Raw genomic sequence first — 20,543 nt, 5'->3', positions numbered from 1 at the left:
ATAAATACATTTCTAATAAATTCATGCTTCCTCTACCCTTTCCTATCCCGGAGTGCCTGAACAGATAGATCAGGAAACATTTGCTAGGATTATGTTTCATGCAATTGATGATGCTAAGGATTTGTAAATCTTGAGTGAAAAACAAGCCCTGCAGAGGAAAAGAAAGGCACCTGTGCTTTCTTAGCAGCCACAGAATCAGTCAACAGTTTCTTACTGAGTTCTTCTTCTGGACCAGGCTCTGTGCTTGGCAGTGGGGATACAGCAGTGAACAAAATGTAGAGGGTGGCTGCCCTCAGTGGGGCATAGGGTCTGCTGGGAGTGTAAATTGTGTGAGTCAGAACCGTGAAGGGACAGGGAGGGAGCAGAGCGTGCAGCAGGGGTCAGCTGGTGGGTGCCGTCCAGGGCGGGCTGCTCCATAAACCTGCTTTTAAGCTGACATCTAAAAGATAGAAATAACCAAATAAAGCAGGAGATAGGGAATGAGAGAACATTCTAGGCACATTAGAGGGAGGAGTGATATATTGTCTCCAAGTAGATGATGAGATTTTTGTAAAGAAGGAAGTTGGCAGTTATTTTCCAGTTTTTTAGGGGACCGGTGGTAGAGAATGGGAGAAATGTCATCTGACGTAGGAAGAACCTTAGAGTACCAGGGATCTTTAGGAAAGGTCCGGCTTAACGGCTGTCCCAAATGGTTTGCTCGAGTGCTTCATAAAGAAAAACCTTCTGGGTGAGATTGTCTGCTAAGGAGTGGCCCAGCTCTCTGACTCCCTGTTAGACCCACTGAACACTGTGGTCAACTCCAATGTCAGTGTTTTTAGAAATAGCATGGCTTTACCTCTTCTGGGATATTAGGTGTACATTTGTGTTAACACAGACAGTCCAGACCAGCTATGGTCAGCCAGACTCAAAAAGGCTTCCAGAACCATCCTGAACTCTAAGCAGCACTTCTTGAGTACTGCATGCCGAGTTTTGTGGTAGACACACAACAAATAACAAAACATTTACAGTCTTTCCTTTAAATAATAATATCAATAAATTTAGATATATAGATAGTTAATTTGGTTTGCTTATATGATCCCCATTTTTATATTTTATATATCAGCTGGGGATTAAATTATTGCCTGTCAAGAATATTGAAAAAGGAATAATTTCAACATTGAACAGAAGAAATTGAAATCAGTAACCTCTAAATCTCTTCAATTTCTTAAATTCCTTTATGCTGTGATTGTTTTAGGCCTTTCAGAAAGTATTATTCATTTATAATCCTCATGTAAATACATTTCATGGTGAGAATTACTTTTCTTCGTGTAACCTCCAGGGTCACAGGAAATTCCGAAGAATGAGTCTTGGTCCTGAACTAGGTATGCCCATAGTTTCTCTTAGCAGTCTGCCGTAATTACTGCATTGGCTTATGTTAATGTTTCCACCTGTAAATCAGAGTCTCCCATGATAAGCAGATGTGCCCTAGCAGAATGAAACTCTGAATACCTAAGTGCTGTCCACTTATGAACTGATATTTATTTGAGGCAGCTCAATATTTTGTTCATTTATAGCAAATGGAATATATTTTTTAATGAAATGTGTTTTCAGGAAAGATTCTCTTATATTCACGCCCACCCCTTCAAAATCTTATGCTATTCCGGTTAGATATTTCTCCCTAACCCTTCGAGGCCAGAATTGTCAAACTCCTACTTTAGGCCAGCTTTTTGACTTTAAAGCATATATTGTCACTTGTAACTGGCTGCATGATATTGCTTTGCAGTTTAACTGATATTCCCGGGAGCATGGTATGATTTCAGTACAAACCGATGTCACTGTGAGCAAGACAGATCCTCCCCTGGAAGGTTGGTGAGCAAACTGGTTAGAGGAAGGTTGCAGTGAGACTGTGAAAACCATCAACATCGTCTGAAGTCTTAAGAAGATAAAAAAGGAAGAATATTTTCGAGACAAAATCTGCTCTTAAATTTCTATGTGTATATCAGTAGAAGTCCTGCCGTTGCCCAATGCATAAAAACTGATTCTTTGATCCCCCCATAAATCATTATCTGGAAATATCTTGCAAGCCAAAAATACAAAAATGCTTAAGGAAGTGTTTTAATAAATTAATGAATAATATCCATAATGACAGGTTCATGATAAATTGTCAGTGTTCGAGTACATGAAACCGCCATCATTGATGTTTACAAGCATGCAGCATACGACATTACACGCTGATCTTGCAGCAGCCTGTGAGGTGAGCAAATAGGTTTCTTCATTTAACTGGTGAAGAACCAAAGACCACAACTAGTGAATAGCCCAGCTGGAACCCAAACATAAGCCTGCTCGTTCTTCGTGCTACTGTCCAGACACCACCATCCAGCCATATGTGACCTAGGACATTCACTGATGTCTGGGGGCAGAGTCATGTGGAAAAGCCAGAGCTGTTTTGGTTCCTCCACCAGAAATGGAGAACGCTGAAAGGGGTGGACTGCTGGTCAGACTCTGTATGTCTTACGATTTTATTTATCACATGCTACACCCATAATTTCAGAAATATGGGTCACTGGTCCCTGAAAGGACTGAGGGAATGTTATGAATGAATCAATTTAAATTCATTACCACTGCTCAAAACACACACAAAAAAGCAGCTCAAAACACATTCCCTACTCAGGAAAGCTCAAGTGCCCTAATCTATATATAGAACAACATAGTTTCTTGCTGATGAAAGTTCAACAATAAACAAAAGCCCTAATGGTGAGTTTCTTATCTTAGAAGGCTCATCCTGGGCCATGACAAAACCCACAATGTGTGCCTGCTTTCCTAAAATGAGGCTGATTAACTTTTCTTGGGCTTTGGTGGTTATTTCTGTCATTCTTCAGCCTCAGGCATTGCAATTTGTAGCATAATTTCTCACACATTTTTGGTCTCCCCGAAGAAAGCAGCTGATTGTTCTCTCTCTCTCTCTGAAAACTCCCTTCATATCCCATGCAGACTAAATGACAAATGCTGTTCCTGTGGAAGTTTCATTTCACTTTCAGTGTCATATTTTCTTTTTTTTGAGAGGGCATCTCTCATATTTATTGATCAAATGGTTGTTAACAGTTAACAACAATAAAATTCTGTACAGGAGACTCAATGCACAATCATTAATCCACCCCAAGTCTAATTCTCATCAGTCTCGGATCTTCTGAAGCATAACAAACAAGTTCTTACATGGTGTACAGATTCTTACATAGTGAATAAGTTCTTACATGGTGAACCGTACAAGGGCAGTCGTCACAGATACTTTCGGTTTTGATCTTCAGTGTCATATTTTGATAATAAATTTTCTCCATCCTTTGAGGAGATTAATGTCTTTTTTTTTTTCACTTTTAACAACCATTGCATTTGAAATCAGATGCCAGAAAGTAGTATCCCATTATTACACATTTTTCTGTAGAAATAAGTGATGGTTAGATGGTTCCTAAGTATTTTCAAGGAAGAGTAAGGATTTAAAGTAGGTGGAGGTTTTTAATTTCCAAACCTGCCTCTGATTGCCTAAAGAACATCACAGGTGTTTGGTGACCGGTGGTCCCCCGCCCGTGGGTGAGCCTCGGTGCTCTGCCCCGCGTTCCTCCTGTCACCTCCTGGTGGAGGTTAAGCTCCCTTGAAAAGGGACCAGCCGTTGGAATGACATTGACCTGTTGTAGATATTTGGCATTCGTTTCCTTTTGAATTCTTAAAATAAACTGCCTCTCCCCACCAGTAGTAAACATGGCAGGCAAGACAGTCTCTTAATTTGCAAAGTCTAGGGATTCCCTAGAAATATGCATTATTTAAATGATGGGAAGATATGGGGGAGCAGGGAATGAAGATCTGAGGCATGCCATTGTATTCTCAGTCTAGGTGTCTCCTACTTGGTCTAGGTGTGTCGAGGAAGAGAGTTGAATTTTCTGAAAAGAAGACTCCATTAAATGTTATCCTTTATGCAGACAGGCCCCAGGGGAGAGAATACAGCTGCTCACTCCCCTGACATGCCGTCATGTCGTGGGGACATCACGAAGGAGAAGAGAGCTTGAAATGCACACTTGTTAGCAAATTAGGGCTGCCATCTTACTCTGATTTTCACATTTCTAATGTGTCTCTAATAAGTAGCAGGCCTTCTGCTTTAGGGAAATTTCTGTTTATTCTTTCTATTGGTTCATATTTTTCTTGAAGGAAGATATTCAGGCTATTCCACCCTCCAGGGAAACCATGAGAACAAAACAAAGACCACATCCCTGTGAATTTACCTTCCAGTGGAGGACAGAGATGGTGCACCAGTGAATGAGTGATATGCTATATGGTGGGGATGGGGTGTGGAGGAAAAGCAAAGCACAGGGTAGTGGGGAGATGATGGTGATGCCTTTCTGCCCTCAGGGGAATACGTCATTAACGTGGCCACAATAAACCCACTGCATTCCCCCTTCTTACTGACATTATCTGGATCTATGGATCTGATATCCAGCAGTGGATTTGTATCCATTATCTAAGGCTGGATTGTCCATCATGGTAAATATTCTCTCTTCTCTGTTGTATCCTAGTCTCTTGCTACACACCTCCTACTCACCCACAGTCGTGTCCAACTCACACTAAAACTGCTGTGCCTCAGCTGGAATACAACCCCATCTTTGGGTTCCATAATAGCCTCTAACCTTGGGGCACTTCACAGCTAAACTCATAGCAAAAGAGTAGTTGGGCTCTGTGAACAGCTGTTATCCTTACTTTTCACTGCATAGATGATTATTATAGCCCATGTTTTCTTGAATTTATGGTATAAATTGCATTTATAGTCAGCATGTGCATGTACAAAAATATCAGGGGCATCGGGCTGTCAGTCAGGGAAAAGGCAGGGTGGTTAAGGGGAATAGCACAGGCTCTGCAGTGAGAAGACCCATGGTCACATCCTGCTGGGATTGAAACTAAGTGATCATTTATTTTCACAGAGACTTAAGTCCCTAACCCATAAAATCAAGATCATAACAGTACCCTTCCTGATTTTGCAAGTTTTTCTGAAGATTAAATGAGATAATGAACATTTACTTCTATAGGCCCCATAGAGGAGCACACGTGTTAGCTGTTGCATTCATTTGAAAGATGCCCTGATCTTGCATCCTGAGCTCTGGAGCCCCTGGAACATTTAACTAGTAGAACGGAAATACTCCAGAATGGTGCTGCTACCCAACATCCCGTGAGGTGTCTGCATGTTCATCCTATTCCATTTGTTGGGAAAATTGCATCATTCGGAGCTACATCATTCCTAGATGGGAAACAGAATCTCATCTTTTTTCCCCCTGGAGAATGATTTAGGGCCTTTGGTATTTATTCAAATTCATTACTGAATGTCATATAAGAAGAAACCTTCTAGATCTCATGTAGCCCAACTACCTTCCTGACAGAGCATCCTAACTCTGGACAGTGAACTGAAGTGGCCTGAAGCCTGTGTGTGAAGAACTGGAAAATGAACCAACCTAAAGCCCCCTCTGTTCCGTCTTTTGTGCTCAGGTAGTCCTGAGATGGAAGGCACACAGGGACCGTGGTATTCTTCCTTGCATAGATCTCTGTGCCTCATCTCTTCAGATCATCTTAGGAAACAGCTCCAGATTGCTATTTCCAAAACCTTCGTTCTTCCTTCGCAAGGATACTTTCCCTATAACTGCAAGACTGTGAGAGTCAAGGATCATTATTTTAGTGAATTAAATGATGGGAGTTGTAATATGGCCCTACTCTGATTCCAAAAGCCTTCGGTTAAATATTCAGTTAACTTTTCATCAGTTTCAAAAACATGCCCAGAATTGGGGCTGGGATATAAAGATAATAATCAAGCTCAATTAAAACCATGAGATATCACTTCACACCAGTTAGGATGACCAGCATCAAAAAGACTAGGAACAACAAATGCTGGTGAGTATGCAGAGAAAGAGGAACCCTCCTACACAGCTGGTGGGAATGTAAACTAGTTCAACCATTGTGGAAAGCAGTATGGAGGTTCCTCAAAAAACTAAAAATAGAAATACCATTTGATCAGGGAATCCCACTCCTTGGAATATAACCAAAGAATACAAGTTCTCAGATTCAAAAAGACATATGCACCCCTATATTTATTGCAGCACTATTTACAGTAGCCAAGATATGGAAGTAACCTAAGTGTTCATCAGTAGACGAATGGATAAAGAAGATGTGGTACATATACATAGTGGAATATTACTCAGCCATAATAAAGAAACAAATCCTACCATTTGCAACAACATGGATGGAGCTAGAGGGTATTTTGCTCATTGAAATAAGCCAGGCAGAGAAAGACAAATACCAAATGATTTCCCTCATCTGTGGAGTATAACAACAAAGCAGAACTGAAGGAACAAAACAGCAGCAGACTCACAGACTCCAAGAAGGGACTAGCGGTTACCTTAGGGGAGGGGTGTGGGAGGCCAGGTGGGGAAGAAGGGAGGGAGAAGGGGGTTGAAGGGTATTATGATTAGTACACATGGTATGTTGGGGGGTCATGGTGAAGACAGTGTAGCACAGAGAAGACAAGCAGTGACTCTGGCATCTTACTACACTGAGGGACAGTGACTGCAATGGGGCATGGAGGGGACTCGATAATATGGGTGAATGTAGTAATCACATTGATTTTCATGTGAAACCTTCATAAGAGTATATACCAATGATACATGGATTTAAAAAAATTTTTTAATAATAATAAAGCTCAGTCTTTGGGAGACCCACACTCAGTGGGACAGGGGATAAATGCTTAGACACATAATTATTATGTGGCAGCAGCTATTACAGAGGTGGGAACATAGCAGGTGGAAGCACAGAGGGACTAATTGCCATTGGAAGTACCAGAAAGGGCTGCTCAAAATAAATGGCCTTGAAGCAATCCCTGAAGGGTGGGTAGGATGCTCCGGGTCAAAGTGCAAGGGGATAGTTCTGAGCAATGACAGGAGCAGAGGAAGGAGGCAGGAAAGTTCTCAGTGTGCTTGGGAAGTGGCAAGTGGCCCGATGTGTTTGGAACACTGAGTATGCCGTGGTAATGCGTGGGAACAAATGAGATTGAAAGGGATCGTGGGACCAGACTGTGAGGCGCCTGCTAGTCTCTGCCACAGAGGGTGGGGCTTATCCAGCTGACAGAGCCTTCAAAGGTCTTTTAATTGGGAGAATTACACAGTCAGACCTGTTTGACAGCAGTAGAGAGGGTTGGGGGCAGGGGAAGGTCTGAAGAGCAAGGTTCAAAGCCATTGCTCAGTTGGTGCTCCTGCTCAGGGGCAGCGTAGTGACATTAGGAAGAGACCAGGTTCTGTCGTCTCACAGCCTGAGTTCCATGCCTGTTCCCCTCTAGCCACAATGGTTATAGGTTATAGATATGGTGTCAAATTATGGTTAAAGGTTAGGGCTTATGGTTCATCCTTTAAAGCTATTGTTATGGTTTAATGTTACTGCTTGTAGTTAATGCTTACTGGTTACTGTTCATGGTTATGGTTGATTTTAAAGGTTTGTGAATATTGGTTGATGTTCATAGTTTATAGTAATGTTTAATGGTTATTTTTTTGCTTAATAGTTGTTTTTTAAGGATTATGGTTACAGTTTATGCTTATGAATTATGTTTATGAAATATTGTTAAGATTACATGGAAGATTGCAGTTTATGGATAATGATATGATTAGGATTGATTTTAGTTAAGATTTTGGTATTGGCTAATGGTTAGGTGTTAAGGGTTATTAGGGGTTAGGACTTAGGTGTTAGTGGTTAGGGTTGGGAATGGGGTCAGGGTCGGGTTAGGTCTAGGGCTGGGGTTAGGGGTAAGGTTTTAGGGTTAAGTTTATGGTTGGGGTTAGGGTTAGGATTAGGAGTGACGTTAGGGTTTGGAGTTGGGATTATAGTTGGGGTCAGGGTCAGGGTCAGGGTTAGGGTTACTCTTGGTCCTGTGCCTCATTTTTCATCTCTAAAATGGGGTGGGTAAGAGCAGTACCCATCAAATAGGTGTGCTGTGAGGCCTACATGAGCCAATACATGGCATAGTGTGAACATTTCAAAAAGTGGGCTTTTATCGTTGAGCCAGCCCCCACTGAGGCAGGGCTAAGGAAGGCTCCATATAGGAGGTTGAGATGAGAGGCTTTGTGGCTACTTGTAGCTTTAGTTCCTCATCAGCTGCCAGAATAAGGAACAATGAACACAAACCATACACCATGAGACTCTTTTAATTTCCCAGCAAACTAAATGCTTAATCCTGAAGCATTTTGACCTGTGGGGTCTAGATGAGATCTTATTACATGAGTCAGCTTTTCCTCAGGGAGGCTGATAGGTACTCTGCAAGACGGGTGCCTCTTTGGGCCACTAGAGTGTCTTATGGTAAGTCACTGATCTGGACAACATAGTGAGAAAAACTGCTTCCCTCAAGAGTCCGCATGGAGTTCTTGCTTAATGGCGATGCCGCACGGGGACTGGAGCAGGGGTGCAAAGAATCACCTCAAAGGAACTCTACCTAATAGCATCAGAGGGGTGATTGCACCCTCAGAGTGCCAGCCAGAGGCACAGCAGGTCAGGAACTTTAGAGAAGGATCTGGGCAGTTCTTCATCACTCAGCGAATACTGCAGAGTCCTCCTGGTCAAGACTGCAGTTGCTGTGGAAGAGACTCACATGGGCCATTTCTGAGAATTCAGCAAGTAGCCAAATTGTTGTGAGTGCTCCAGCTGTTCCCGAATGGACGATTTGGCAATGTCTGGTGGTATTTTTGGTTGTCACGACAGGAGGAGATGCCAATGGCATCTGTGGGTAGAGGTCAGGGATGCAGCTAAAGATCCTGCAGTAACACAGGGCGGCCCCAAAACAAGGACTGTGTAGCCCAAAATGTCAATCATGGTGAGGCTGAGAGAACAGGTCTAGGCCCTCACTTAATCAAAGGTGGCATATACCTTATTGATGCATCAGTTGAGTTTAGGACAACCTTTTAAAGAAGTTTTATCAGCCCCATATTTATTTTAACATAAGTTAAAATAAAATTAACATAAAAACCTATGATTACAAAGAATTTTTTGCTTAAGGTGAGGCTAAAATAGTGTTTGTATCTTTAAATGTTAACTTAAAGACACAAACTAAATAACAGTATAAATGGACTATTATAAATAATACTCTAACTAGATATGGCACACACACAAAAAGGAATGAGTGTGGGTTTGATCAAGGTTAGGAAACATTAGTTTAGGCCAAGGGTGAGAACGCTTCTTCTGTAAAGAACTGGATAGGAAATATTTGAGGCTTTGTTGCAACTTCAGTCAACCTTCAGACAACACAGGTTTAAACTCCGTGAATCCTCATATGTGTGAATTTTCTTTTTCAATACATAGATTAGAAAAATTTTTGGAGATTTGAAACAGTTTTAAAAAACTTCCTAGGTTAATTGTGTAACCCAGAAATATCAAGAAGATTTTTTTTAATTAGGTATGTTGTGAATGCATGAAATATATGTAAGTACTAGTCTGTTTTATCATTATATAACATCAAGACTTGGCTATTAGCAGTTATGTTTTGGGGGAGTCAAAAGTTATTTGCGTATTTTTGACTGCACAGTGGGTCGGTGTCCCTAACACTCATGTTGTACAAGGCTCAGCTCTGCTCAGCTCTGCCATTTTGGAGTGAAGCGGCTGTGACGGAGCATGATGAGGTCCTCAGATGGGTCAGCAGATGCGTGCTCAGTGTCCTGGCTGTCACAGTCCAGTGTCCAAGATGAATCCTTTAAACTCAGTACCCCCAGTGTGGTCTGAGTAGGGCATTGTTACTTAACCTGGTTAGTAAGATTGAAAATATTTACAAAGTAATAATGCCTATGTTTTATGTGTCTTGCTGTTTCCCCACCTGGCATGTTAGTCAGTGGGGTTTGTGTTTAATGAAGGGCCACAATCTTACAGGTATCACAATTCAAATTCTGGACACAGCCTATTGAGACAGAGTAGATTCAAATTCTAACTGCCTCCTCCAGTGCCTGCGTCTTCATGGGCCTGTCAATTACCTCCTTGGAACTTCAATTTCCTGCTTAATAAAGTGAGTGTGATGACACCTCTCCTGCATAAAGAGGAAATGAGATACGGATGTGGACGTTGGTAGAACTGGGGGCAGCACATTCAGTAAATGTTTGCCCTCTTCCCACCCTCCTACCCTCTCTGCCTCAGTTCTTCTGCATATATGATGAGGATGTCTTTTTTGTCATGCATCATTGACAGCAGTGCTGCGTCAGGGGTACCTGTAGCCCTGCAGTACACCGCTGGAGGCCTCCCTGGGAATGAAAAACAAAATGATCTCATAATCAATACTTTTGAATATGATTTGTTGACTGCTTACAAATGCACATACATGCATCAATGACTTCAGCCTTATTTCTTTCATTCAGCAAAAACAAATACTAATTACTGAGTGCCACTGTGTCAGAAACAGTGCTAGGCACCCGCTACAAACATGAAAAAGGGATGGCCCCGCCCCTCAAGGAGACTACAGCTTGGTTCCAGGGGATGATAGTTGTTAGTAAACAGATGTTCACAATTTTCACAGTCATGGAATCTCCAGTGAACATAGGCAAAGAATGGCCTGAGACAACTATTAAAAGATAAATAGAAATTAACAAGGTGATGGCCGAATGGGAACACATTCCAGGCCAGGAGCGTGTCACTCACTGTTGCATGTGACGGAGAGTGAGTTTTTATGGGGACAGAGATGGGAAGGGTGAATGAGTCTGAGTTAATAATATGGGTCAAATTGTGCAAGATACTGCATATCATGCTGTGTTTGAACTACTGCTTCTAGGCTGATGCTTTTCGTTTTTCTTTAGCAGCAAGACCTCTTATTTAGAGCAAATCTTCTAAGTGACAACGGCATTATATAAAACCAGCGTTACTAAAACTTGTGGTCCACTGCGTATTCCCCTTCCTGCCCACAGCCGCCAGGGGTGGAGGCCAAATGTAATAAGGGGCGACATTGAGTGGGTTTCATTCTTTGCCTTGAATTATCACTCATAATGTGTTAACTGGCTTTTCCACGGGTGTCACTCCTGGAGCACTGGTGGTGTAGACAGGCAGGCATTCAGAGTTCCAAAGGGTGAGACAAGTAGATCTGAGTTTTAGAAAGTCACTCTAACAATAGTGTGGAGAATAGACTGTAACTGAGAGTATTTGAAACCACTTAGAAGGCCATTTCTATACATAGGAAGTAAGGGTCTCATTGAAGGGCCACCTCACATGCACCAGCCCTAATAAAAATGTGTGGTTTGCCCAAGGGAAAGGGCTCAGAGCAGTTACATAATTTGCCCAATATAAAGAAATAGTAAGTGGCAAGACTTGGACTTGAATCATACCTTGTATCCTCAGACTGAGACACCATAACTTCCCCAGCCTCCTCCTCAGCTACCTCTGCTGTGCCCATTTGTCTTCCAGCTCTCCTGTGGGTCAGCAGTGTTACAGATGGGAATCAGCTGGGTGTTTGTCTTCCTTCTAACACCTATCCTGACACACAGTTCGCAATCAATGGATATTTATGAATACACAATTTTAAAACCCTAGCTTCCTGGAAAACACCTTCACCCTTACGGTAAATCAGACATTCTGTCACATGCTGCTAGATCCACACTTGAGAACGATGGCCTGACTAGCCAGGGGAGGTCTCCAGCTGTTTCTGGAGGACTCCAACAGGCAGTCGCTGATCACCACGACCGTTTCCCTCTTTTACATCCCTCGAAGCATGATACCTAGTACCTGCTGAAGTGGCTGGCAGATCCCCCTCACAATCCCATTCCCCCGGGGTCTTACACGTCCCCTGTATCTGTGAAGGGGGGAGAAACCACAGTCTCCTGTTATCACAGACTACCTGTGAGACTGAGTTTCTTACCTTCCTTTGCATATATTTCTCCTTTCTCTAGCCTCCTGAGCAGCTGGGTGTTCTACCTTAACAAATTCCTGTGCTTTCCAGTTCCAACTTGTTTTCCTCAATTCTTCCCACTTAACAAGAATATCTGTTGGTTGCTTTTCATCTCTGGCCCTATCTATCATATCCCCAGCTCTGTGCCTTTGTAGGAATGATTTGTTCATTAAACTGTAAATGAGAGGAGAGGAAAAGGCAGGGGTGGGACAAAGTAGGAGCCATGGGATGACATTTTTGCCTCTTCCATCTCTACTGAACCATAACCAAGCACAGTTGGAATACAGTGCAGGTCGTTGCCCAAGGAAGGGCCTTTTGAGGTGGGGTGGCAACTTCCCAGGCGGCCACCTTTCACATTTGTCACCCCAGTCACCATCTATCATGTACTCCAGCTTCCTGCTCTGAATGTATTAAATTAGGTGGGAAATGGGCCCCAGAAACTGATAATATCTAATAAGATGCTGAATTTTTGTAAATACATGATTTAATCTTACTCAGTAGTTGCAGGTTTTGTTTTTTAAGTTGATTTAGTTCATTGCCTTGAACATCATAGCTCATAATGTGTTAACTAGATTTCCCATTTGTGTCACTGAAGAGTTAGGTGAAAAATACAAAGAGAAAAACAGCCCTTTGGAAACAATGGAAGGGAGAAAGTTAATTGAATTTAAATTAGACATAGCAATAATTTAAAACATAATTGAAAGTTTCAGAGAAGACTATCATGCATTCATATGTCATGAGGAAGATTTTTCTTTTAGATAAAATATTCTAATGTAAAATTGATTGATGTGTAGTATAACCTCCCATTCCATTTCCTTGTGAATGTCAAACATTTTTGGATGGTAAGATGCATTGAGTTTCCTATGTTTAGAAATTCCTTAAATGAAATATATAAATTCCACTTCCAACTAATCTGAAAAAGAATTATAAAATTTAACTGTGTGTTTCTGGCTCCATTATTCTTTCTGGACCTCATTCAGAGCCTGTCATAAAAAGGATTCTAAATTGTTATAGGAACCTAAGATGGACTCTGTTAAGGAAATAACTACTTTACTTTTGATGATATGCATTTCCTAATTTTCCTCCAATGAACTTATATGGCTTTTATTATGAAGGAGATCATTGTTAATTAAAAAATATATTTTATCTCAGTTGGCTCAACTTAAGAGGTAAAAATGAGAATATCATTGTCATTGCTTCCTGGAAAATTGACCTATAAAAAAAGCAGGCTGGCTTTATCTGTGGCTGCTTGAGGGTCTGGCACCATGCCTGGGAGAGAACTTTCTCTGAGTCCTCCTTGACCGTGCTCTCCCTGATGTTGAGGCAGTTCTCCAGCCTTACGGATGCAACCCTTCTCTCCCTCTGCATCTCTGCCCATGACATTTCAAACAGTCTCTCCCACCCATAGTTGCTAACAATTATGCTATGTCGCTGTAAAAGCTGGAAGCTACGCATCTTCTCTTTCTTTCTGCAATCTCTCACTTCACCATCGCATTAATGTTTTTACTTCTCCTAGGAGACGTGGGTTGCAAAAGAACTTTCCCGTGATACTATGGCATTAAGTCCATCCCCATGAGTGTGCAACCATCACCACCACCCATGTGCAGGGAGTTCGAGTTCTTGTTTCCCGTTCCATGATGCTGCCACCAGCAGGGGACTCTGCTGTCCTAAAGGGTTTCACTGTAAGATGAGAAACGAGACTTGAATGGTCCAGGACACCCTTTGCCTCTAGGACCAACAACCGAGTTTGAAAAGGGTTCCAATGCCTCGATGTGATGTCAGCCAAATTAAAGTCCTCTTTCCTCCTCTTCCAACAGCTCTGAGCAGCGGGTCCCCTGTTCCACATCTTACCACAGCTCTGGTTTGCACTCGGGGGACGGTGTCACGAAAGCAGGACCTCTGGGCCTTCCAGAAATAAGACAAGTGCCAACTGTTGTGATTGAATGTGATGACAATAAAGAAAATGTGCCTCATGAATCAGACTATGAAGACTCTTCTTGCCTATACACGAGAGAAGAGGACGAGGAGGACGAAGAGGAGGAGGAGGACAGCTCCTTGTACACCAGTGCGTACGGCCAGCCTCCGCGCTGGGGTGGGGGCGGGGGCGGGCCACGGCTGGTGGAAGGAGAGCTGAACAGCCACCCAGCGCTCTGGGTTCTAATCCAGCGTCTGGGGTCACCTGACCTGGGGTCATAGGGCAGCTCACATAACCTCTCTGAGCCTCCGTTTCTTCACTAGGAAAATGAGAGGGTAAACGTCCTCCCATAGCCCTACCAATTGCAGCGCCATGCTACCACCTCCCGCCTCTTAGGGGGCATTTTCTCTCTCTGATTACTTCCCTTGGGATCCAACCCCCTCCCTCAGAAATAGTGGGAGGGGGCCCTAGAATTCAGTTCCAGTCTACAGAATACTCAGAAATACTAACTTGTGCATGCAGCAAGTTTGCTTTCAAGCATGCTTCTACAACTTTAGGTCTGAACTCAAATTTCATATTTAAGGCCTTTAAATGTGCTGAGAGACAAGAGAAGAAACAAAGAAAACCAAGCTCAAAATCTATCATTCTGGCCATAAATAATAAATACATGTTAGTGAAGTGAGTATAGACTGATAATTTGGTCAATTCATTTATTAATAAATGAATTAACATAAAAGCAACTTTTTATTGAATGTATACTGTGGGCCCAACAACATACTGAGGTTTTATTCTCTCAGTCTTACAACACCCAGTAGCATAGACATTTGTGGAAGGAGTCTACTGTTGCCCCATTTTACAGATAAGGGAAGAAAGTGAAAGAGTAAGGGATTTGCTCAAAGCCTCACATCCACCGAGTGGCAGCTGTGGGATTCGATGGCCGTGTCACATTCCAAAGCCCGTGTTCTCTCACTAGTGAAGGAAGAAAGAAGACAGACGCTACTAAATAAAATCCAAAGGATTCCTCCAAACTAGGCTGCCGCTTCCTCTTGCTTTACCTTTAGCAGGCTTCAGCTAGCTAGCTAAATCTGGGAGCTGGTTAGGTGCTGGTGAGCAATGACATGATCAAAGTAATGTCAAGGAGAGACCCACAGGGGGGCAGCCAAAAGCCCAAATGACCCCCTGGTGGAAGGAGCAGCTGCTTAGCCTCTGTCCACTGTTTCCTGCCCAGGAAATTGGATATTTTATGGCAGGTTTCTCAACCTCGATGCTACCGACATGAGGACCAGATAGTCCTTGTGGTAGGGGCTGTCCTGACATTGATTTGCAGCATCCCTGGCCTCCACCTATCAGCTGTCAGGAGCACCCTCCTCCAAAACCCCATTTTTGATGACCAAAACTGTCTCTAGACTTTGCCAAGCATCCCTGGGTCGACAGTAAGGGCAGAATTGCTGCTGGTTGAGAACTGTGGATTTATTCCATGTAAGGAAGCCCTTCCCTGGCTGCTCAGAATCTCTTATGTTAAAAAGAAAAAACAATCCCAGAAGATGCCTCTTTCAGTGACCTCACTTCCACTCATACCCCAAGCTGACCCCTCTTTGCCCAACATGATATTCTTCACAAACCCACAGCTCCACCCTCACTGACCTCCTTTGTCTCCTGTGATTACCTGGCTCACCCATCACCTGTGAGCTTTCCCACCTGCCAGTGGCCACCAGCCGCTCCCTGAATCTCCTCTCTCCTTCAGGTGCTGGCGCCTACGGGAAGCATTCCCTAGTCACTGATAGCCTCTGTTCCCTCTGTCCCCTGAACATTCTGTTGTACCCCATAGCCTGTCCTGCCCTCCTTTGTGATATTGCCTGCCTGTTGGGAGCTCCTAGATGGCAGAGACTCAACCGCAGGCCCCAACACATGCTCCTCACGTGCCCTCCACAGGCTAAGTACCTAGAATGTGTGGCCTACAGGACAGCTATCCCTGAGGCCTTTGTGAGGCCTTAACCACTCTCAGGTGTTACGCCCACTGTGTGTCTTCTTGTCTTTTACCTCGTGGCCCGCAGTTGGCTGTGTAGGGACCAGTTTGTGTCAGTGTTAACAGCTCCTTTCTCCCTCCTGCAGGCTCCCTGGCCATGAAGGTGTGCAGAAAGGACTCCTTAGCCATCAAACTCAGCAACAGGCCCTCCAAGCGGGAGCTAGAAGAGAAGAACATACTTCCCAGGCAGACGGATGAAGAGAGACTGGAGCTGAGGCAGCAGATCGGCACCAAGCTCACCAGGTAGGACAGTGGAGTGGTCAGCTCCACAGACTTTACTGGGAGAATCCAGACTCCATCCCCAGAGCAGGCCTGAGTGTCTCTCAAATGGCTTCCTGCAGAAAAAGTAGGTGGGAAACATCCCATTTCTTCTCCTGGGCTGACTCTATAATCCCCTCCCCTTCATTCATCTACTTCTGGGAAATTTCACTCTGTTAAAGGTTCAGGGAGAAGCTGAGAGGCAGATTTCCAGGGAGAAAACCACCTGTAGAAAAACCACCACCATCCAATAGAATTGAGAATCTACCCACAAAAGAGTTGTGATTTGGTTAAACCCAAAGGAATCAAAGAAACACATTTTCTACTGTAATATTCACCTAGAAGGGCTCAGTGGTTGCTAGTGATGCCTCATTACTAATCTGTGACTCTTTTTGTGTGATTACCCTGATAGAGGGCTATTACATATAGAGTATGCTATGTTAATATATTAAACACCTGTGTGTGCATTTATAGTCTAGGGCATGTTTATATGGTATGAGCTGACATTTGTGGGGCACTTATTATTTGCCAGGCACTCTTCTAAACATTTTACATGGGATAAATCCTTTCATCATTGAGCCTCCCCATTTTACAAACAAGAACACCAAGCCTACTGAGAACCTTAGTTTTGTGCGTAATGTTGCACTGAATGTTTCCAGAAGGCTCTATCGAGCCCAGGCTCAGCGCCCAGGGTTTGGATGCCATGTGTAGAACTCTTTCAGGGTAGAGTCCTGACTCTCCCTCCTACTAGCTGTGCAGCCTTGAGTAAGTCACTTATGGTCTTTGTCTTTGTTTCTGCCTTTGTGAAACGGGGAGTTGTGTAAATTAAACAACCAACGTAAAGCATTTAAAACAGCCCCTGGCCCATAGTAGACACTCAGTTATCTGTTGTTACTTCATTGTCTCCTCCCAACAACCCTGTCCAGTACCTTGTATTGTCACCTTCACAAGGACAAGTGAAGAAACTGGGACCTGAAGAGGTGACAGTGGCATAGACATCAACCAACGGCCGCTGCTAATCTTCCCTCCCACCAGGTTTTTCTGTGACTTAAGGGCAGTCTCTTTCTCATAATTAACTTGGTTTCCTCCTGGAAGAGGTTGTCATAGTGGTATGGGACTGTGTAAGATGGCCCCACGGATGGCTGATGTGGCCTTGTGTTATGCAGCCTTTAGAGTCAGAGAATGAAAATATCTAACCACCCATTCCCGCCCCACACAAGCACACACACAGTCCCCTCTCCTTGGGTAGAGTCACACGCCACATTTTGGTCACCCAGATCTCTCAATACCACAGCCCTTGTTGCTCACAGTGCTTTGGAGAGTCCATCTCATTGTTGGGAACCTGATTGTTAAACATTCTTCCTTCCACTGAAAAAAAGAAAACCTCTGTCCATGGATCTCCCACCCACTGGGAGTCTTACTCCCTGCCTTGGGAAGCTACTTAAAGCCTCATCCCATTTAACAACCTTCCTGGAGACAGGGACCCTGGCCTTCCCAAGTCCCTTCTCCCAGGCTATAACCAGACCTTCCTTCTGGGGGTGGGGGGAAGGGGAGTATGTAATTCTGGGCTGCTTCCCAAGCCAGCTTGTTCAATTATACATCTAACACAAATTGTATCTGTGTTACAATGTGCATGATACATCAGTGCAGCAGTACTTGGATATAGCTTCTAACGAAATGGCACATGTGGAGCACGTGCCAAGATTTGTATTGATGGAGTCCACAGGTCTAAGGGTCCCTCCTTGGGGCTGTGTGAGCAGGTCTCTTCATCTCCAGCAACCTCTAGTCAGTGGAAATGTGGAGGCCTCAGGGGTCAAGCAAAAAAAGGAGCAGATCCTTGACCCCAACCCTCTTCTCAGAGTCTAGCTCCACCCCCAAGGGTGGGCATCCTGATTGCACTTCCTCCCCCATTTCCCCAGCTTTGCTACAGTACAGGCAGAGCCCCGAGTGTGTGAGGGGACAATTGAAGACTTCTCTGCAGGTGTGAGAGGCCAGTGCATCTGGCTGCCCAAGGTGGCACCTTCTATGGACAGGGAGAGAAAAATGGGATGTAGAGAAAGCAGATGTGTGCAGCTGGCCGTTCTGCTTACTTGCTATAGAGCTGTCCCACCCAGAGGTAATGGGTGAAGTAAAGAAGACCATTGTCTCAGAATATTCTCCTGAAAAGAGACACCTCTTGCTTCTCTCGCCTGAATCCATATCCACATACCACCACTGTGACCGGCTGCAATGGCAGGACGGCACCCAGAGGTGGGAGGAGCCCACCCATGTCCTGGGAGAAGTTCTTTGCATTTCAAGCTTTATCCTTGCAAATCAACCCTTTTCCGATTCTTCTAACAGTGCTGAAGTGCAGCTTGGAATGCCTAAAATCCCCTGTCAGTTCACTGTAGTGTGTATCCATTGCCAGCCCTCTTTCTCCCAGTCAGTAAATTAAGACATGCTGACCAGACAGCAGAGAAGGCAGTGCTGGACATGGTCAAGGTGTTGGGCTGGCCTGCATCCGTGCTATGCATTGGTATCTATCGCCAGATTACAGGACCTGGGCCTGAGGGAGACGTCATCAGGAGAGTTTAGCCAGTTGGCAAGGTTGTAAGAGCAAATCAGGCAGACAGACCAGCCTGCATCTCAAGGTCATCTTTGAGGGGTGTAGCCACTGATTCACACCCATGGAGATTCACGGAATATTCCCTTTAGAATGAGAACCCCTCTTTGTGCTTCCAGCCACTCATTTATCCTGCAACCAGGGCAGACTGAAAGGGGTATCTCAGAACCAGAAGGCAACCGTGGCAGAGAGAGAACTAATCTGGGGTCAGGCACCTTCGGGTCTGGCTCTGCTTCTGCAGTTTCCCTCATAGTCATCTGCACTTCCTGGGCCTTCATTTCCAAGGGAATTAGGTCAGGTCATGTGGTCACTGCAAAATGGGAGCTTCATGATCATAAAAAGTCACTAGAAGAATGTAGGAATCAGTTGTAGAGCTTGCATTTCTGAAGCTTCTAGGCTGCAGCATTTAGCTATTTGAGGTAGAAGCATATAGGCTTCTAGCTTTAGCTATTTGAGGTAGTGAAAATGTGCTGGAAATCTATAGTGCTTGGAAAAGCATGCAGCCAAGTCTGCAGTCCTCATGGAGTAACAAGCAAGATATAAAACATAATTTTAGCTGAGAGTTTTAATAGCATAAAAAAGAAAGAACAATGCAGCACTCCAAAAAGAATCCCAAATTGGGGATGGGGAGCAAAAACACCAGAGAAAAGGATGTCAAGCATTAAGGCAATTTCTGCAAAGAATGCAAAAATATTCTTCTTACGCAAAATAGAATAATAGAAGAATGCAAAAATGACAAGTGTTTTCTCACTGATGCTATTGAGCAGACCCTCCGAAACCTCCAAAAACATGTCATCTGGATGTTTTAACAATAAATATTTCAATCAACTGCCATTTGAGAAGCGTGGTTTGCCCTTAAGACATGAGCATGATCAACCGGGTGCCGCTGCTCTGCGCCTCATGTATACAGATTCAGGGTGAAGGCAGGACCAAGGGGCAGCAAGACATCCACTGAGGTGTGCAGGGAATGAAAATAGTAGAACTTATATTTAAATTTATTTTATATTGTTCTTTTCAAGTTGATTGTATCTGTGTTACAATGTGCATGATACATCAGTGCAGCAGTACTTGGATATAGCTTCTAACGAAATGGCACATGTGGAGCACGTGCCGAGATTTGTATTGATGGAGTCCACAGGTCTAAGGGTCCCTCCTTGGGGCTGTGTGAGCAGGTCTCTTCATCTCCAGCAACCTCTAGTCAGTGGAAATGTGGAGGCCTCAGTGATCCCTGAGCCCCCTGGACCCCCCCACCCAAACACAAGGCCATGCTGCCCTCTCTCTGGGTCTCTTCTCAGGACCCTTCAACCTGAATCCTAGGACGTGGTCAGCCTGACTGTTAGCTCTCAGATCCACTTCTAGTTTCCTTCATTCACCAAGCCTTCTATTCTCCCCAGCGAAATGTCCAACCCACGTGACTCCAAAAAATCATCACCAAGAACAGTCATCATTTCAAACATTAGACCTGAAGCCACACTTCTCTGTGTTCACAGCGAGGATGACTCAGCTGGGGAAAGTGCCTGGCCCTTCCCCCTTTTCCAGCTGGTGCACTGATGGGCTGAAGCACTGAACCCCCTCCCCAGAGGCTGGCACTCAGGACCACAGGGAATGGGGTTTCAAACTAAAGGGAAGTCTGATGCCTTAAAGAAGGAATGCTTTTGGTTCTGAAACAGCCTTTAGAAAGTGAACCGTTTTGTAAGTCACCAAGACTACTTATTTTAAAAGGAAGGAACTGAGACTCTGAAGCATGATCTGTTTGTGGCCCTTACCAACTGGGGCACTGGGGTCCCCCCTTGGGGCGCAGCCAGCTTTCAGACCCAGCTGGCTCAGTCCTCGCCATCTG

The 20,543-nt window shown here is 44.0% G+C and overlaps 1 protein-coding gene across 16 annotated transcripts in view; it reads left to right on the top strand.

The window, feature by feature from the left end:
* PHACTR1 (phosphatase and actin regulator 1) overlaps positions 1-20,543 on the top strand; it is a 509,978-nt gene that overhangs the window by 451,365 nt on the left and 38,070 nt on the right. For all 16 annotated transcript variants that reach the window (XM_073224522.1, XM_073224529.1, XM_073224523.1 and 13 more), the window contains 2 exons: positions 13,720-13,967; positions 15,930-16,086. In XM_073224522.1, the coding sequence (XP_073080623.1) occupies positions 13,720-13,967; positions 15,930-16,086 (405 nt within the window). The remainder of the gene's footprint in view (positions 1-13,719; positions 13,968-15,929; positions 16,087-20,543) is intronic.

This window comes from Manis javanica, chromosome 16 (assembly GCF_040802235.1).
Source record: "Manis javanica isolate MJ-LG chromosome 16, MJ_LKY, whole genome shotgun sequence".
In the NCBI taxonomy this organism is placed as follows: Eukaryota; Metazoa; Chordata; class Mammalia; order Pholidota; family Manidae; genus Manis; species Manis javanica.
The sequence above is the reverse complement of the archived record's forward strand: the minus strand, read 5'-3'. Positions and strand labels throughout refer to the sequence as shown.